Genomic DNA, 17,497 nt, shown 5'->3' on the forward strand with positions numbered 1-17,497 from the left:
ACCTGCCAACAGTGCACAGGGCCCCACTACAGCTATAACCAATTCTCTGAATGTGACTCATGGATTTGGCTCTCCCCACGCAGTCTCTCCCCACATCTAAACTCCAGTCCATCTGCACCTGTCTCATGCCCCCCAGGCCAGTGTATCTCCTGATGCTGCCTCTCAGCCCATCCTCGTGCCCACACCCTCCGCTAATATGCGTACACCGCTATATGACCCAGTAAGAGCCACAGAGCTATCAAGTCTCCCTCTAGCCGCTTATGGTGCTTTCTTGCAAACTCATCAAGTAAAGAATGTCCAAGTGTTCAATGATAATGTTGATAGCAGAATGCTTGTAGAAGACTGGATTCTGCTTGCTCCTATGCTATATCTTTGGAAACAACTTTGCTGCGTTGGACGAAAGTCAAAGAGGCGGTTAGCCATTCCCAGATTGGGATTGTAAACTTTCTAGGCAGATCCTAAGAGGACTGAACGATGAGGATGTATACATAAGGATTGCTCCAATGAAACCCAGGCTTCTGAGCTTCTGGGAGCTGCAAGCGGAGCTCAGAAATCTGACAAAAGAAACAAAAACGTTCCAGTAACTACAAAAGTCAAAGAGGACATACAGTCAGGTCCATGTGACACCCGACTGTAGTTCAAAACTGATGAAAGGAAAAACTAATCCAACGTCAGAGAAAACAGAGATGATAAATATGGTTGGTGCTACAGGAGAGACCAGCCTTCTAGTTGGCCCCAGAAATGAGGGGGAGGCAGAAGTCAATGGAATGAAGTGCAGGGCGCTCATTGATTCTGGCTCCCAGATAACTAGTATAACCCACAACTACTGGTACAACCACCCCATCCTTCAGAAACAGAAGCTGCAGTGTTCTAAGATACTCATAGAAGGCGCAGTTGGTCAGAATGTAACCTACCACGGTGTCCTTGACCTTAACTTTAAGGTGTTGGGAAAATAATTTGAGAAAGTGCCAGCTCTGTTCCTCTGCTTGTGGGAACCAATGTTCTCCGTGCCTCCAGAAGTCAACTCCAAACAACTTATGGCCAGCAGTTCGTTTACCAGGTGAAAGAGAGCCACCCAGAGTGGTACACCTCCTGTTGGAGATTGGAAACACTGAGGACTGATATTGACAACATGGTGGGGCCTGCTATATACACTGGCCGTAAAATACACATTCCTGGGGGTAAAGAAATGGATCTTATATGCAGGATCAAAAGAGGCCCACAAAGAAAAACCTACACCGCCCTGATTGACTGCCACTCATCTATACAGCTTCCCCAAGACCTCTTAGTTGTCAAAGTTCTTGCAGACGCAAAGAGAGAATGTGTCCCTGTCAGAGTGATGAACCCATCCTCATATCCCATCACCATCAAATCCCACACACATCTGGCCGATGTTTCCTTGGTGGCCAGTGTTATAGACTGTTCAGAAAAAAATCGCAAGGATGGATGCAAAGAACCATGCCTGGATCAGGTAAAGCTGTGCAGTAGACCTAAGCTAAGCAGCAGTTAAAACCAGCATGCCTTTCTCAGAGCTGGTGGAGAGGAATGTTGGTGTGTTCTACCAGCATCCTATTGACTACGGCCACACAAAAACTGTGCAACACGACATCCCTCTGGTTGATCCTAAGCCTTTTCAACTTCCCTAACATTAAATTCCTCCATCCCAGTGGCAAGATGTAAGACAGTTGTTGGTTGACATGGAGGCAGCAGGAGTCATCAGGCGTAGTAAGAGTCCATATGCTTCACCAGTGGTGGTTGTGACCAAGAAAGATGGCAGTTCAGATTCACCTGATTATCCACAGTTGTCCAGTTTTAGTGCGCAGCCGCACTGCGCATCAGTCAGCTCAGATTTGCTGCTGGGAACCATTACAGGAACGTCACCTGACAAAAAGGATACACGATTTGGCTTCATAGTGAAAAAATCCAAATTTTAAACGTGTTTCAGGAAAAAAACAAAAATACAACTAAAACTATGACATGATTCTGGGAGAGATATATTTAAAAAACAAAAAAAAAAACTATTTTGGCAACAGATAAACTTTACAGTGGTTAATACAGACATGAGATTTCAAAATAAAAGACTTGAAATATCAAAAAATATATACTTCAAATATGTAAACATACTCACAAATTTCAAAGGCATATAAGTTAAAGATTGAAAACATTTCCTCATCCTAAAAAAATACTGAAAGCAAAGTGCTGACATGCATTTTAAAGATTATTTAAATGACATAACAAATACTGCATTTACAAGTGCGTTATTTTTAGCGTATTTGGAATTTAAAACGGACACTTAAAGTATTATTCAGAGTAACTGGGTAAATATTGCTTCAGCTATCAGAACTTAAAAATAAAGGATTTTCAGTTAATCCTGGTAGAATGGATTTGAGCCTTTCTAACAGTTTTTTGTTTTAGGAATCCAAGCACAAGTATATTAGAAATGTAATTTCTTAAAGCTTAGCTCTAACATCTGATTGAGGTGAGATGCGTTAAATGTGATTCTCTTTTTTGTAAAGTTCCTGCATGCTTTACTGGTCTGAAAAGAGTCTGCTTCCTCACTACTGACTTTTTAGGAGAAAGATGGAGTATTAGGGGAGAAAATGAAAAACTACTACAACTAATATATTTAAATTATATTACAGGGTCCTAAATAGCTAGTACCAGTACATGTTCTAGCTTTATCTGACTCTTAAGTCAATTCTAGAATTTGTTTACCTAGAAACAAACAAAAACAAAAGTTTGAGTGCTTTTACTTTGGGATGCCTGATCCACACTAGTTTGGTTCCCTAAATAGTCAACTTCTTTTGGCAGATGTAAAAATCTATCTAAATATCTGAACTTCCCTTCCATGTGACAGTTGGAAGGGAAGTGAAGTTACAGATCAGTTCGCATAAAAATTAAGTCTTGATGACTAAAAAGCCAAAATAAAAGAATTAAAAATGAATAAAACGTAAGCGTCAAATAAAAAATTAAAAAAGTATTTTACAGCACACCATATTTTGGATTATAAAGCAGACCACACTTTGAAGGCACATTAAGTAAAACAAAACTGTCTAGTCTACTGACTACGATACCCATAATGCTCAGACTAGCCTTCAAGCGTTGCAGCTTTGTAGGTAACCAAAGTTGCACTAAATATTTTGACAGAATTTTGAGCATCGACTACAGAGTTCCCTCATTTATAACAAGGTTTACGTTCCATTAAAAACCCACCATAGGGGAAATCCAACAAGTAGGATTACAGATGTTTTAAGGCAGTAAAATCACACACTTTATACTCCTTTCTCAGACAAACATTACTTTTTTCACACTTTTCTCTCTTGTTTAAACCCTCAAAGTGCAAATCTTCATAGAAAACTAAGTCCAATATTATAGAATGAAAACAAAAATCTGCTGACGATCGAGAATTTGTGCAAATGTAGTGGCAATCTTAAACATGCAGAGTACACAACGGTTTAGTCATGGATGTTGAAGGCCTTCTTGAATTCTTTGTCAAATGTCTCTTTCAATCTCTTGCCAATTTCCAGGAATTCTGCATTATCCTGCAACAGAAGAGACGCCTGTTATTTTACCAGTTACTACATTTTTAAAGCACTCTTTTCTACATCCATATCTTAAATAAAAATAATATTTATGTCCACATACCCGGTTGTAACAACCACAGTTGGAAAAGATGAGCTGGATGTCTGATTCAAACTGGCCGACAGTCTTGTATTGATTCTCCTGAAGTTTGTCAGTAATTTTGCCGAGCCACATTGGAGTCTCAACAAAACATCTGTAGTTTTCCAACTGCAAACATATAGTCAAATGCAAGTTAGATTTATGCTTCTGATTTTTAACACCAGGTAACTACAATTTTTCAGCAAAGCTACAAAATATAAGACATACGTTAAGCTCTGGGTTTGTGTTGAATATTTGCTCCTTGTCTGTGTTTCTGAGGAACAGGAGCAGATACTGGCATTCCTGGGAACAAGATGAGAGATGAATGAGAGCAGAGATCCATAAAGAAAACCAGCAAAAAAAAAAAACAAAAAAAAACACTGGTACTAACCACAATGTGTTGAGATACCTGACGGGACAAGACAACTTCTCTCTTCTGCTTGTCATTGTAGCGGCTGTTTTGTACGGTTTTGAAAATGCAGAAGGTGCACATCCACGGGTTGTTGTCACTGCCCAAACACACAAACAGACAAAAAAAAGACATCAAATTGTGTTTTTAACATGTTCTTATGGCGTTTTCCTCATAATAAAGAACAAATATAAAGAAAATTTACCTTAAAATTGCATTTCTGAGTATTTTTTTATAGAAGTTATGAATCAGGAGCAGACAAAAAACGTTGTTGGAAAAAGATTGTATTTATGACGTTAAAACACTCTGGTGGGCCACAAGCTCCCTGCTTCACTCCATTCTGATGCACTTGTAGACAAGTAGATCCATGCACGTCTTTGTTTTCCTCGTCTGAGCTGACATCTGGCTCAAAACTGTACAGCTGGAAAGCTCAAATATGGCTCGTCTTTTTTGCTGCGCCGGTAATCTGTCGGTTGGGGGAGTGTGGGGCCGTAAGCTAGAGGGAGGCCGCGTAAACAGATGGGTGTTTGGAAGAGGGGGTGGGGTTGTCAAAGGTCCCACCCACAACTCAAGAAGAATTTTAAATGAACTCCTGCCGCTTTGAAGAGACAGTTTCTTTTTTTAATTTTGGCTTAAAACGGCATAAATGTAATTAAAATATAAGTGGGGACACTTTCCAAATAGATCAAAAGATGACTGGAGTGGGACTACACCACACCAAAGGCAATTTATCCAGGAGACACAACCAAGTCTTCCTACTCTTTGCAGATGAACAGGAGCCGAAGCAATAATTAAAAAACATTATTTTATTTGGAAAGAGAACAAACTGCAAACTTGTCACAAACCTCCCCAAAAATGGACCGATACCCGGCAGATGTGAACATCATACCTATCCTTTTGTCCATCTAAAGCAGTGGTTCTCAAACTGTGGGACGCAGAGGCATCTCGGGGGGGGGGGGGGGCAGTCACCCGGTGGGAGAAGGCTGGGAGAGGAGGAAGGGGGACTAATGTTTGGACGTCAGAATTTTTTCCGCGGCGGAACATAAAAAACACGGGTTTTACATCAGTTACATTAACCAAATTCTAATTGTGACATTGGAAGACGTAATAATTGTTGTTAACAGTGGTTTCAAAGTCTTAAAAGAACGGTAAAGCTGCCGTTAACGATAATAATTATGTCTTCAGACGGTAATGCTGCCCGGATTTCGCACACGCGACCGGTACGGATTGGATACCTACACCTGCCTTTCTCTGCAACTATGATCAGACCTGTTGAAAAATGGAGAAATGGACGTGTTGTGGGATGAGTGTGTGTGTATGTGTGCAGAAACCAGGCTGTCTGATCTTGCATGCTGCAGAAACGGAGGGGGGGTGTGCCGTGTAAAGCGCATACATGCACAGTCTGCGTTTTTGGAATTAAGTAAAAAAGTAATAAAGAAAAAGATAATCTCAAAGAACTGAAACTGTTTTTTTTAGTTTAACCTGATCTGGAGGCTCTGAGGGAAGTGAGCACTGAAGGAAGATCAGCGTTCGGCCCGGGAGAAGATCTCTGACCACAGTCAGAGAACCTAACCCCCCACCAAGGGAGGCGCGCCGGACAGCTTGAGAACATACAAGTGAATGGTCCTTTATTTACTTTATTTATACTTTGTATAAAGGCTCATTCACTTTGTACGTGTCTTCCCCGCAAAGATTCTTTCTCAAATATTTCCCAGACAACAGTGCTGAATACGACTGGCTGAGAGATCCATTTAATGCAGCAGCAGCTGCTGATTTTTAGCTCTTCTGAGGAGGATCAGTTCATTGAAATCACGTCAGACTCCACCCTGAGGATGAAGTTTACAGCACAGACACTCCCTGAATTCTGGCTGAGTGTGGAGAGGAAGCATCCACTCATTGGGAAGAAGGCTGTGGGCATTTTGCTTCCATTCTATGCCCTATCTTTGTGAGATTTTGAAAATCAGTTTGGTGGTGAACATGATTTTTTAATTGTACGTTAAATTCCTCCAGATTTCCAAATATAAATGGGGCGTTAAGGTGGTCTTGTCTGTATTGAGATTTCTAATTTGTACATTAAAATAAATCTTTGATGAGGTTCTGTTTCAGCCAAGCTCACCTCATCATTGCTTCTTCTATATGGGGAAGGTGACAATTCGGGTGAAAAGATTTTGGACAGTGATCACACACGACCAGATCTCCCACATCTTCACAGATGTAACACTCGTCATCATTTTTCTGATTATCCTGCCAAGATAAAAAATGAAAAAAAAGATAAATAACTACATGACAGGTCTACAATATGAATACATTTATTTCTATAAGTCTACATTCTACTTCTATAGGATGTAAAACAGAACACAATGGAAAAAACACTCACCTTGTCTTTAAGCTCCGCCTTGCATTTGCGGCATTTGCATAGCAGTGAGTGGAGAGACAAAACTTTTGCCTGCAAAGTCAAAAGAAAACGACTATAGTGGAGCAAAAAACGAATTCCTCAAGTTAAAAATAAAGTTGAATGTTGCAGCAGAAAGAATCTCAAGTCTAGTCTTCTTGTCTAGTTTAAAACGTTTAAAACTCAATGTGCTTGTTATATTCCTTCTTTAATTTTTTTTTAATTCAAGCACCTTGTAATATGTCCAATCAAATCACATTTATCTTCTAAAAACAAGTTGGTGAATTTCAAACAATAATTACAGTCAAACAATTGTTTAGAACGCGGGGGGGGGGGGGGGGGGGGGGGGGTCACTCAATTCCTTTACAGTCAATGGTGTGAACCTAACAGTTGCCATTGTTACCATATTTGTGCTGTTAGTGACATAACCAGTGTTAGTAAAGTAGTAAAAACAATTTGGTTTTTTTGTTGGTGGTGGGACTAGCTGGCCAAGACTGTAGCACCAGGAAGATGATCCCAAAATGCTGCCTGTACTAACCTAGCCTAGCATTCCTCTCGTGTGCGTTAAAATAAACGAAAGCAAGTAAAGTCAAAATTAGAGGACAAAATGCTTGCTGCACCGTGTGCAAAAGGACTGGCTGACAGGGCCTCTACAGGTACCTCAATGAGAGCGTTGAGGGGTTCTTCGTTGTAAATAATGTCTTTCCTCCAGGTGGCGTCGGTCTGAGATGTTGCCTCCATGACAAACTCCACAGGACTCATCCATTTATCCTCGGTGCGAATACTCAACCCACGTGTCCCTGAAGAAGAACAACTGAGCTGAATGTTTCTGACAACAAAACACAAGCAGGTTTTTCCCTCGCTGCTGGAAGGATTACCTGATAAAAATCTGTAGCTGTGTAAAATACCCAAAAACTGTCCACATGAGACCTCAAACGTAGCATTTTCTTTGTCAGATTGAATCTCTGGTTGCTTGTTTGATTCCTCTGTTTCTGTGAATAAAGGCAAACTTTTAGAAAGGTGTTCATAACAACATTTCCCTTTTTAGCCAAAAAACCCTATGGAAACATTTCTTTTATTAACAGGATTTTTTTCCTTTAAAGTTGTAGGATTGAAAAAAGATAACTTTTTGAGATTACAAAATACTGCTTTATCTGCTGCACGTTTAGAACATTTGGAATTGCCTCTCAGGTAAGTAAAAGTATTTCAAAAGGAAAAAGCTAAACAGGAAAAGTGGGCAGTAACCAACAATCAAAGTGGTGGTAGGTTCATGATCTGGGGCTACTTGGCACGGACCAGCTCCAGTCCAATGTTTTAACGGGCCAAAAAATACTGAAAACCTGAAAATTGAAGAACTGGGGTTCTTTATACGCCTTTATTTATTTTTACAAAAAAAAAATTATATGTATGTGTATATATATATATATATATATATATATATATATATATATATATATATATATATATATATATATATATATATATATATATATATATATATATTCACACACACACATTGCCTTGCGAGAGTATTCGGCCCCCTTGAACTTATCAACCTTTTGCCTCATTTCAGGCAGCAAACATGAAGATATAAAACTGTAATGTTTTGTGAAGAATCAACAACAAGTGGAACGAAATGTATTGAATATTTCAAACTTCTTAAAAGTAAGGCATAAGTTCACAACTTTACCAAGACAGTTTTTAGTCACCTGAGTCAGTAGTGGAATTTTCTTCATTACTGGATAAAACCTGCAACTCCGGGTCATCGTCTTCATCTTCATCTTCATCAGACTCTAAAGGATGTTTAGACAAATATCAGAAATTGAAAGATCAACCTTGCCCTTGATTTAGTCCTGTTAAGCTTCTGGATGTTAGCGTACAGTTTGTGAATTAAAAAAAAAGATTTCACAGAAGACGCACCATCTCTGCAGATCATAGCAGGCCAAAAAAGAAAACAGCAACAACAAAAACAGTAACTATTAACTACGTCCCTAAAAGTGTGGATCTGCACCTTAATCAGCAGTAACTTTGAAAGATAATCAACAAAAAGGAATGCAAACTGTTTCTGACTGTAACTAATAAACTGCATCCACTGCTGTATGTGGTCAACATTCAAATGATTTTATGTAAACAGGCTTGCATCTCAAATAACTTGACTTAAACTGTAAACTAGTGTATAAGATCGTGGGTCACACTTTTGAGAAAGCAGCCAACTAAAAGCCATTACCTCAGAAATGAACCAATCAGAAAAAGCACGGCACAGGATGATCTGAATCAGCTAATTTTAGAAAGTAGTAGTTCTGGAAGCAGCACACATCTTTAAAGCAACAAACCTTGGGTGGTATTCCTTTTTGAAAACAGCGACTTCCTGACCTGTTAGACATACAGATAATTAGTCGCTGTACGTTGGCTGAACACTAAATACGTTTTTATCGTTGTGGTTATTCATCTTTTTCTGTTTTATTTACCATTTTACTTCTCTTGAATGTGCCACATTTCAAGTGACCCTCCTGTAAGGAAATGCAAGAAATCAAGTTTGAATGAAAAGCAACTTTCAAGTAAATGTTGGGAAAGAAAGAGAATTCCAAAAAGATGCACCTGAATCAGCTTTCCAAGGGTGATGTTCTCACACCTAATGCTCGATTTCCAGTTCCTGGACTTCTCTTTTCCTGCAAACTTTTCAAACTCAGCAGGAGTAAACCATTGATCCTTTACTTTGATGCATTTTTCGCCTGAAACATAAATCGGAAATTGCAGGGAAAATTACAGATGTACGATAGAACTCGACTTTACAGGTATATAGAAAAAGGGTTCGCCCTTTTTCCTATCATCAAAATCAGATTTCAATAAACAGACCATTCTGGTTTTAAAAACAGGCATTTTTTTCTTATTGTGGTGGACACCGTCTTGTCTGAAAAAGGAATAGCCCTTAAATCAACCTACTTCTTAAGCCATTGTTAACATCAATTGCCAACAAGTATTTGGGAAAACTGCAACAAATCTTTACAGCAATGTGAAGACATTAATGGACATTTACCCTAGAGCTGTGACGGTGTGGGATTTTTGATCACCGCGGTGATGAACCAGCAGGGGGTGCGGTTAACTGCAGCCCCCCCGCCAAACACAAAATCCCCCAGCGGCCGCGTCGCAAATGAATGCAATGACAACGCAGTATTCATTATTAACAAATAACAGTAACAACTAACTACTACCGATCTAACTAATGAACTAACTATTTATTTCTACACTGCGTGTGTAGAAGGACGTAGCGCACACAAGTGTGTTGGGGGTGCGTGTTGATTCTTCTGCAGCGCACCGCTCTGGAGCTGCATGCGAGTTTCACCTGTGCTCCCTGGTACAGACATCTTCTCAGAATATTATATATTGCCACGTAATACAGTAAACGAGACTGCAGACACTTTGACACCTTTCCGGTAGCCGTGAAGCCTGACACCCATGAAGAACGCGGGGCAGGAGGCTCCGCCTTTGTTTATACAGACACGTAACGTTGCGCTGCACAAATAAGTTCCACAACAAAACATGTAGTGATATTCATGGAAATCTAACAGTGCGCGTTCATGTCTGGTGTTACGGAGTGAATGACAACAGTAATAACACCCCCCCCCCCCCCCCCCCCAACACAAAATACTCCGGCAGGCGGCCGAGTCGCGCACTTAAGGACGCACGCAGCTTGTAATGGAAATGAATACAATGGAAATGAATAACTAGAACACAGTAAGTTTGTAGTGTGTTTCTGAAGCCACGCGCGTGTGTGTGTAAGTAGAGGGAGGGCGCAGCGTGCAGCGTAGAGGGAGTGAGAGCTGCGGGGAAGGGAGTGAAGGAGAACACTAATAAAAGGTTTCCCCCAGAAACCCTTGAAGTCTGAACACAGGGCTAGCAGAAAAAGTAAATTATCAGCAAAGATGAATGTGTTTATTGTGTTTATTATAGTTCCATCACGCACCATTTGCAGAACTAACTAACTAAACTAACTAAAATAACTAACTAAAATAAATAAAACTTTCACAGAAAAAAGTGGAGTGATGCGGTGATGAAGTCATCACCGCGGTGATGCGGTTATTGTCACACCCCTAATTTACCCCAAGACCTGGTTCAGGTGTGGTTCAGGTGTGTTTCCAGTGCAACTGAAGTCAGCTTTATGAGCAACCAATCACTTTTCTAAAACTAAATTAGGTTTAATATTTTTCTGCTGAATTACAAACATGCTAATTTAAAACACAACATTTTGTGTTTACTTGTGTAAATAAACCCTGGAGTCGATTGCGTTGTTTGAAAAGTATAAACGCCGCTCAAAGGTTCATTGCAGTTCTCACGGACATTTTCAAGCAAAACCAAACAACATTAGTATGAACTAAACCATTCCCATAATGCATGTGGTTTTGATGTTTAACCTTTAGCTAGTTTGTCATGGTTGAGTATTCCCTTTATGCTTCCGCAGGTCACAGGCAGTTGGTTCTTAAAGAAAGGCCAGGTCCAGATCTCCTCTCCTTTCTTTGGGGAAGCTGGAGAGAGAAAAATTGGATCTAGATTGTAATTACCGTAGGCTGGAAAATCTGCTGATACACATTTAAAATAGGACAATATGTAGCTTGTTGAATTACTAAAGAACTGGGCTTTGACAAGAAATACTGTTGTCAGGAGACTTCCACAGATCTTGAATCAACATTTCTGCCTCTTTTTTGTGAAGAAGAGGGTTCTTTAGCCTTCTTTGTAAGTATTAACACTTTATGCTAAACTTTGTTTAGTGAATTTCAATGTTCTTAACGCAAAGAAATGACTAACCGAAAGCTATTTTCTTGGATTTCTTCTGATGTGGAGTCATCTGGGATGATGTAGCAAGCTGCTCTTCATCATCACGTGTGCTCTTGCTTCTTCTCCTTTTGATGTTGGCTGATCTGGCCTCCTTATCTTCCTTTATCCCTTTTTCCTCTTTTTCCACAGTTGGAGGCAATCGTTCGTCGAATTGAAAAGATCCTGCGAAGAAAAACAGCGATGTTGATCCCCTTCAACAATGGGTTCATTTCTGCCTTTTGTTTCTAACAACCACTGTCAAAGCACAGAAAACATCAATAGTTGTGTTTTCAAAGCATCTTACCATCCATGAGGCTGTTGCGCATCAGTCGAAAGATGGGGTACTGGCTTAAGATGATCTCCTTGAAGACACACCTCCAGAACAAAGGGATGTGCTCTGACCTCTCCCTCTCCATCCAGTCTAAGAATTCATAGATGGCCATTCGCCTCCTATCTTTGCTTTTCATTTTGATCACTTTCTGCATGAAAAGAGTGATAATTCACATTATCAACTAGAATGATGAAGACTACAGAGCTGCACTCAGCAAGTTTCAGTTTGTCCATGAAGCACCAGCAAACCCATAAAAATGCCTTCACTTCTGGATGTTTGTGTGTTACAAGGCTTTATCAATACATGTTTTGCCACAAAGCAGATATCTTTAAACATGCATTGTTTGACACATTTAAAATATTTAATTTTTTCCTTCTATAAAGCATAAAACAGCAGGACAAAATGTAGAAAATAAAATTAAAACTCATTTCTGTACGTGTTTGTGAAACGTACAGAAATGAACAAAGCCCACTGAGATGACTGTTGTTGTGATTTTGGGCTATATAAATAAAACTGAATTGAATTGAATTTGTGTTGATGTTGTCTATTTTAGCCTTCTTGTTGAACCTGGCGCTCTTTAACCATTCACGCGCTGCTGTGCGTGTAACGAGCTTTCACTACCCTTCTCCTGCTCAGAACAAACACGTATTGAACAATTGTGAGCGGCTTGAAGAGAAAAAGAAATAAGAAAGAATGAAGCACAGTTAAAAAAACAGTTCCAAGGAAGAAGCCGGCTATTGTCGTTCACTTTAAAGAGTGTGCAATGAACTGAACTGCAATGAACTTTTGAGCGGCGTTTATACTTTTTAAACAACGCAATCGTCTCCAGCGTTTATTTTTAACATGTACGACATCCTGCTGATTGACTTATTGCGAACGCGGTGAGAAAGAGGAGGGTGGTGTGTTCATCCACTGAGCAGAAGTAGGGAATACAGAGGCAGAAAAATAGAAGTGAATTGTATTCTCTAGTCTAGTACAAAATTAGAGGATGTGTCCAAAGTCGAGGGTTGCATCCTTCAATGGCCCCGGCCTTCTCGGTCGACAACGGCTAGGTCCTTCGTTGAGTGGGATATTAACAGAAGTAAATCACTCAGCTGGCAGATGACACGGTCATATTCATGAAGGACAATCATCAAATACCTGAGATCATTCAGAATGTAGATTTTTTTCGTCTTCAGCATCTGGCTTAAAACTAAATCTCAGCAAGTGTGAATTATTGCCAATACAATATTCAGAACATACCAATAAGGACTGTTGTGAAATATCTTGGTTTTTACATTACCAAAGATAGCAAAACAATGGAGAAAATGAATTTATGGAAACTTTAGAAAAGTGTAAAGTCAATTTGAACGTGTGTTCACAGCGTGACATTTCTATTCTGGACAGAGCGTTTCTCACTAAACTGGAATGTTTATCAATTCATCCAGCATATTCACTCTCAATTCCTAAATCTACAAAGAAAACAATAAACCAGGCCGAATTCAACTCATATGGAAAAACAAAACTTATTGCATAAAAAAGAAAAATTCAGGATTACAGTGAAGGTGGACTTAAAAGCCATAGATTTGAAAGTTTGGATGCTATGATTAAAACAAATTGGCTTGGATCTTTTCATATACCATCAAAAATGTTCTCTCATTTAGGGGGTATTTTCATGCTAAAATGTGATTTTAACTGAAGAAAACTTCCTGGTGTATCAGCAGGTTTATCTGTACAGCACATGTGTCAAACTCAAGGCACGGGGCCGAATGTGGCCCACCATGTCATTTTATGTGGCCCGCGAGAGCAGAAAAGTTTTTAATTTCTTAAAATACAATTTTTTTTGTCGATTACATATTATTTATGTGTAGCTGCTGTTGTAATTATTCAATGTTTGCAGGTCTTGTGTGTGAATGCAGAAAAATTGTCATCAAACCATCAGTTGGATGCAAGGCTCTATGCAGCCTTTTTTTGTAAAATGTTACATCTTTCAAGTTGTTTTCCTTTATGCACATGGACAGCTTGATCCTTATTAGTGGATTATTTGGGTTTTAATAAGCGGACAAAATTTAAAAGGATTTATGCTTAACCTTCAGCTTCTCCAAAATTCTGCTGCACGAGTTGTTACCAAGACCAGGAGGGGGGCTCACATCACCCCAATTTTAAAATCCCTGCATTGGCTCCCCATATGCTTCCGGATGGATTTTAAGATACTTTTAACAGTTTTTAAATGTCTTGACGGTCTTGTGCCTTCTTATCTATCAGATCTTTTAGTAAAGTATGAACCCTGACGGACCCTGAGATCCTCTGGCACTGGTCTGTTAACCATTCCGATTGTAAAAACTAAAACTTATGGAGAGGCTGCGTTTCAGCACTATGGCCCCCGTTTGTGGAACAGTCTGCCAGAGGACCTGGGAGCTGCAGAGAGCATAAATGCTTTTAAGAAAAGGCTCAAGACCCATCTGTTTAACCTGTCTTTTAGCTAATTTTTTACTACTTTTATATGGATTTATTTATCCACTTTATCTTGTTTTATGAACTTGAACTAGCTTTTTAACGAGTTATTTTAATTAACCTTATTTTTTTGCTTTTTATTGCTTTTTTAAATTTACTTTATTATATTTTATTGTTTTTATCAATATGTTTACTCTTTGATTCTCATTTTTATTTCCGGTGCTTCCTCAGCTGGAACCTCTCCCTCTGGGTCGGCTGCTGTTCAGCCACTGCGGCTCTGGATAGGAGACTGCATCACCACCTTGCTGTGGTGGAGCGGTCCCCGCCTGTGATGCTGCATTTGGCTGTCTATGCGGCTGTTCACAGAGAGGGAGATTCCAATTATTAGCGTTTCCAACATCTTGTTTTCGTGCTCAACCTATTTCTCATTGCCTTTCCCCATCAGTTGGGGGGGGGTGAAAGGAGTAGGGGGCTAGGTACGGGGAGAGGGGCCCTATTTTAATTTTTTATTTATTTTTTTGCTTGTTTATTTTAATCGTCATGCTTGTTTTTATATTTTGTTGTGTTTTAATGTAAAGCACTTTGTGTTATATTTTTATGTGCAAAGTGCTTTATAAATAAAGTTTTGATTGATTTTGATTGACTTGCTAGAGTGACAAGCAAACATGCAACTATGCAACTGTAATTGTCACTTTAAAAAGTTATAATAAATAATGAGTTTTTTAACATTAAGGAGTAGTTCTGTTTATTTTTCATTACATTTTGTTACATGTATAAGTTTTATCTGTCCCTTTAAGGACAGCCGCTATGCTGATGTGAAAATGAGTTTGACACCCCTGCTGTACCAGAAACTCATATTCAATCAAAACTTTAGTCCACACAACACTCCCATATGGAACTGTCGGTATATTTTATGGAGGAACACATCATTATTTTACAAACATTGGCTTGATAACGGTATTTGGTCATTATTACACATCATGAATGACAGTGGAAACATGATCTCATTTGAAGTTTGTATTAAATGATAGAAAACAAAATAAAAATGTGATAGAAGTGATCACTCAGACTTTAATCCAAATGTCCTCCAGTCTGGTTCATAATGTTCAACTTCCATCTCTGTAGTTTGATGATCAATCAGTTAATTCAAAACTTTCCAACTCATTTATACCATCTTTGTTTGTTAGAGAATTGTTTCCAACATCTTCCAATAGTAGTTATATTTCATAGTATTACACAAAGGAGGAAGTATGCAAGTTAAGATGTCAGTTTGTAAAATATCCAATTCTTCCAAAATACAAAGAAATCCATTTTAAAATCATTAATACTTGTGATCAATGCACGGAAATCTTATGCATAGATTTTGGTTTTTGAGAAAATAACAGTTCTTTGTGAGATCAATACAGAAATACTTGATAATTTGTTTATTGAATGTAAATATGTAATTAGTTTTGGGACAAGTTTTTTGTTTGTTATTGCTCAAAGCAATGAATATCTGGCAAATGTTTCATTTACGAGAGCAAATTCTCTAAATCAGACGATTATTCATCAATACATTCCATAAATACATCTGTTTGTATTTTAAATCACTAAGGTTTATGCAAAACAAAAATGCAAGAAAACTTGCACTTTCATTGCAGATAGCATTCTGTATGTCAATCACTAGTTTTATATTATGACATTTGTATTAGACTGCAATCCTGATTTTGATTTATTTTTTTCCTCTCTTTCTTTCCGTTCTGTCCATGAGGAGATCTGTGTAATCTTCTGATGTTCTGAGAAAACGAGGGAAAAAAAAGATTTCCGTTTCCGGGGAATGATGTTCTACCGCCCAGATTTCTGCCACAACATTTCTTCCGTAAACAGAACTATTTGAAATGAAGACGTCCTTTTCCCGCCTTTCTCCCAGCGCCCGTTGTAAAACAGATGAATACATTAAAAACGAAAAATGGCGGGAGTCTCACCTTGTACCTGTCTTCCGGGATGAGGTTGTAATCCCTGAGCTGGCTGAGGAAAGTCTGCGGGTTTTCCAGGCAGGACAGTTCAGTTTTACGAGAGTGGAAAAACTGTTGGAGTTGCGCAGATTCCAGAAAGTCCAGCGGGTCCATTTTTCCTGGAATCACGTTTGGAAAAAAATAATGTCGCAAACGCACTAAATGCAACCTGAAGACCACCCCGTGAAAGATTACGAGAACGTTCCAGCAGTTTTTCTACCGTGAAGAAAAGGCGAAGATGCACGAAAGAAAGCGTCTTCCAGGCGGAGCCCCTTGCCTGGATAAACCACGGCCCTCCTTCCTCTGATGTTTGGAAAGCGAAAGTAAAAAAGAGGGAAGGATTTCAACTTCTCCGGGGTAAAAGATTTCGGCTCTTCACCCTTTTTGGCCCTCCTAGCTACCCATCCACTGACCAGTCTCATGCTGTTTACTTGTTTCACGGACAGAAAATAGTTTTAAGTCCCCCGTAGCCTAGTGAGTATATATTTTGTGGTGTGTTCATCCTCTGCTGGAGTTTGTATTTTTGTCTTTGAAAAGTTCTATAAAAAAAAAATAATAAAAAAAATGTTTTAAGTGAGCCGCCTTTAGCCTTATTTAGTCACTTCATTTTAAGTGCGATGTTCGTGACGTGGGATATAAATAACAGTGTTGCATTAAACAGCTACAACAACAAAAACCAATAATAATAGTAATAATAATAGAGCTACCAGTGAATGTGATTAATTTACTGATAATACGAATTAGAAATAAAGCACAGTTGAATATACATGTTGAAAAATCTTTATTAAAAATGCATATTAACCCTTTTGTAGAGTTTAACATTAAATAAAAGATGTGCCTCAAATAAGTCAGCAGAATATGAGCAGGTTCCACAGAGCCCGCATAGCCATCAAATGCCCCCCACTTCACATTGTCCTGCTTCATACTTTATTTCCTAATTTTTTTGTTAAAAACAGCCCCCCCCCCCCACACACACACACACACAAACACAAGAAAAAATAATCTAGATGTGCACAGTGAAAAAAACAAAAGGATTAGAGGCACGGAAAAGAAAGAAAAAGGGCAGAATTTTGAGTTTAATATCAGAATTCTGACTTTAATCACAGAATTCTGACTTTTTTCTCAGAATTCTGACTTTAATATTAGAATTCTGAATTTAATCCCAGAATTTTGAGTCTAATCTCAGAATTCAGACTTTTTTAAGAATTCTGACTTACTTCTCATGATTCTGACCTCAACGTCAGAAATCTGACTTAAATGTCAGAATTTATATGGTAAATTGAAAAACATACTGATTCCGGTGGGGTCAAATTCATCTGATTCCATTTAAACCTTGTGCTTATTACTGACTTCGACTCTTCTTTCTCTTTCGGCTTTTCCCATCAGGGGTCGCCACAGCGAATCATCCTTTTCCACCTCACTCTATCATGAACATCTTCTACCCTAACGTTAGCCAACTTCATGTC

General features: G+C 38.9%; 1 protein-coding gene across 3 annotated transcripts; it reads right to left on the reverse strand.

The window, feature by feature from the left end:
• Positions 1-1,697: 1,697 nt before the first annotated feature.
• On the reverse strand, positions 1,698-16,571 carry LOC101164156 (nuclear body protein SP140-like protein). 3 transcript variants are annotated; one of them, XM_020705434.2, is made up of 16 exons: positions 16,002-16,571; positions 11,578-11,752; positions 11,265-11,456; positions 10,874-10,984; positions 9,060-9,193; positions 8,930-8,971; positions 8,795-8,834; positions 8,171-8,254; positions 7,340-7,453; positions 7,122-7,261; positions 6,447-6,515; positions 6,186-6,313; positions 4,070-4,169; positions 3,889-3,963; positions 3,646-3,789; positions 1,698-3,542 (listed from the first exon to the last, which is right to left on the reverse strand). In XM_020705434.2, the coding sequence occupies exons 1-16, from the start codon at positions 16,143-16,145 to the stop codon at positions 3,456-3,458; spliced, it is 1,779 nt and encodes a 592-aa protein (XP_020561093.1). In that variant the 5' UTR covers positions 16,146-16,571; the 3' UTR covers positions 1,698-3,455. The 3 variants fall into 3 exon arrangements, with proteins under 3 accessions (XP_020561093.1, XP_020561094.1, XP_011476754.1); XM_020705435.2 differs by having other exon boundaries at positions 1,699-3,542; positions 4,052-4,169; positions 7,370-7,453; XM_011478452.3 differs by having other exon boundaries at positions 2,006-3,542; positions 4,052-4,169; positions 16,002-16,569.
• Between the last annotated feature and the right edge of the window lie 926 nt (positions 16,572-17,497).

The sequence above is a fragment of the Oryzias latipes genome, chromosome 8, assembly GCF_002234675.1.
Source record: "Oryzias latipes chromosome 8, ASM223467v1".
NCBI lineage: Eukaryota > Metazoa > Chordata > Actinopteri > Beloniformes > Adrianichthyidae > Oryzias > Oryzias latipes.

Coding starts and splice junctions, on each gene's coding strand:
- LOC101164156 (XM_011478452.3), bottom strand. CDS start 16,145: ATGGACCCGCTGGACTTTCTGGAATCTGCGCAACTCCAACAGTTTTTC. Junction 6,314..6,446: donor AGGCGGAGCTTAAAGACAAG/GTGAGTGTTTTT, acceptor TTATCTTGGCAG/GATAATCAGAAAAATGATGA. Junction 3,543..3,645: donor ACTGTGGTTGTTACAACCGG/GTATGTGGACAT, acceptor CTTCTGTTGCAG/GATAATGCAGAATTCCTGGA.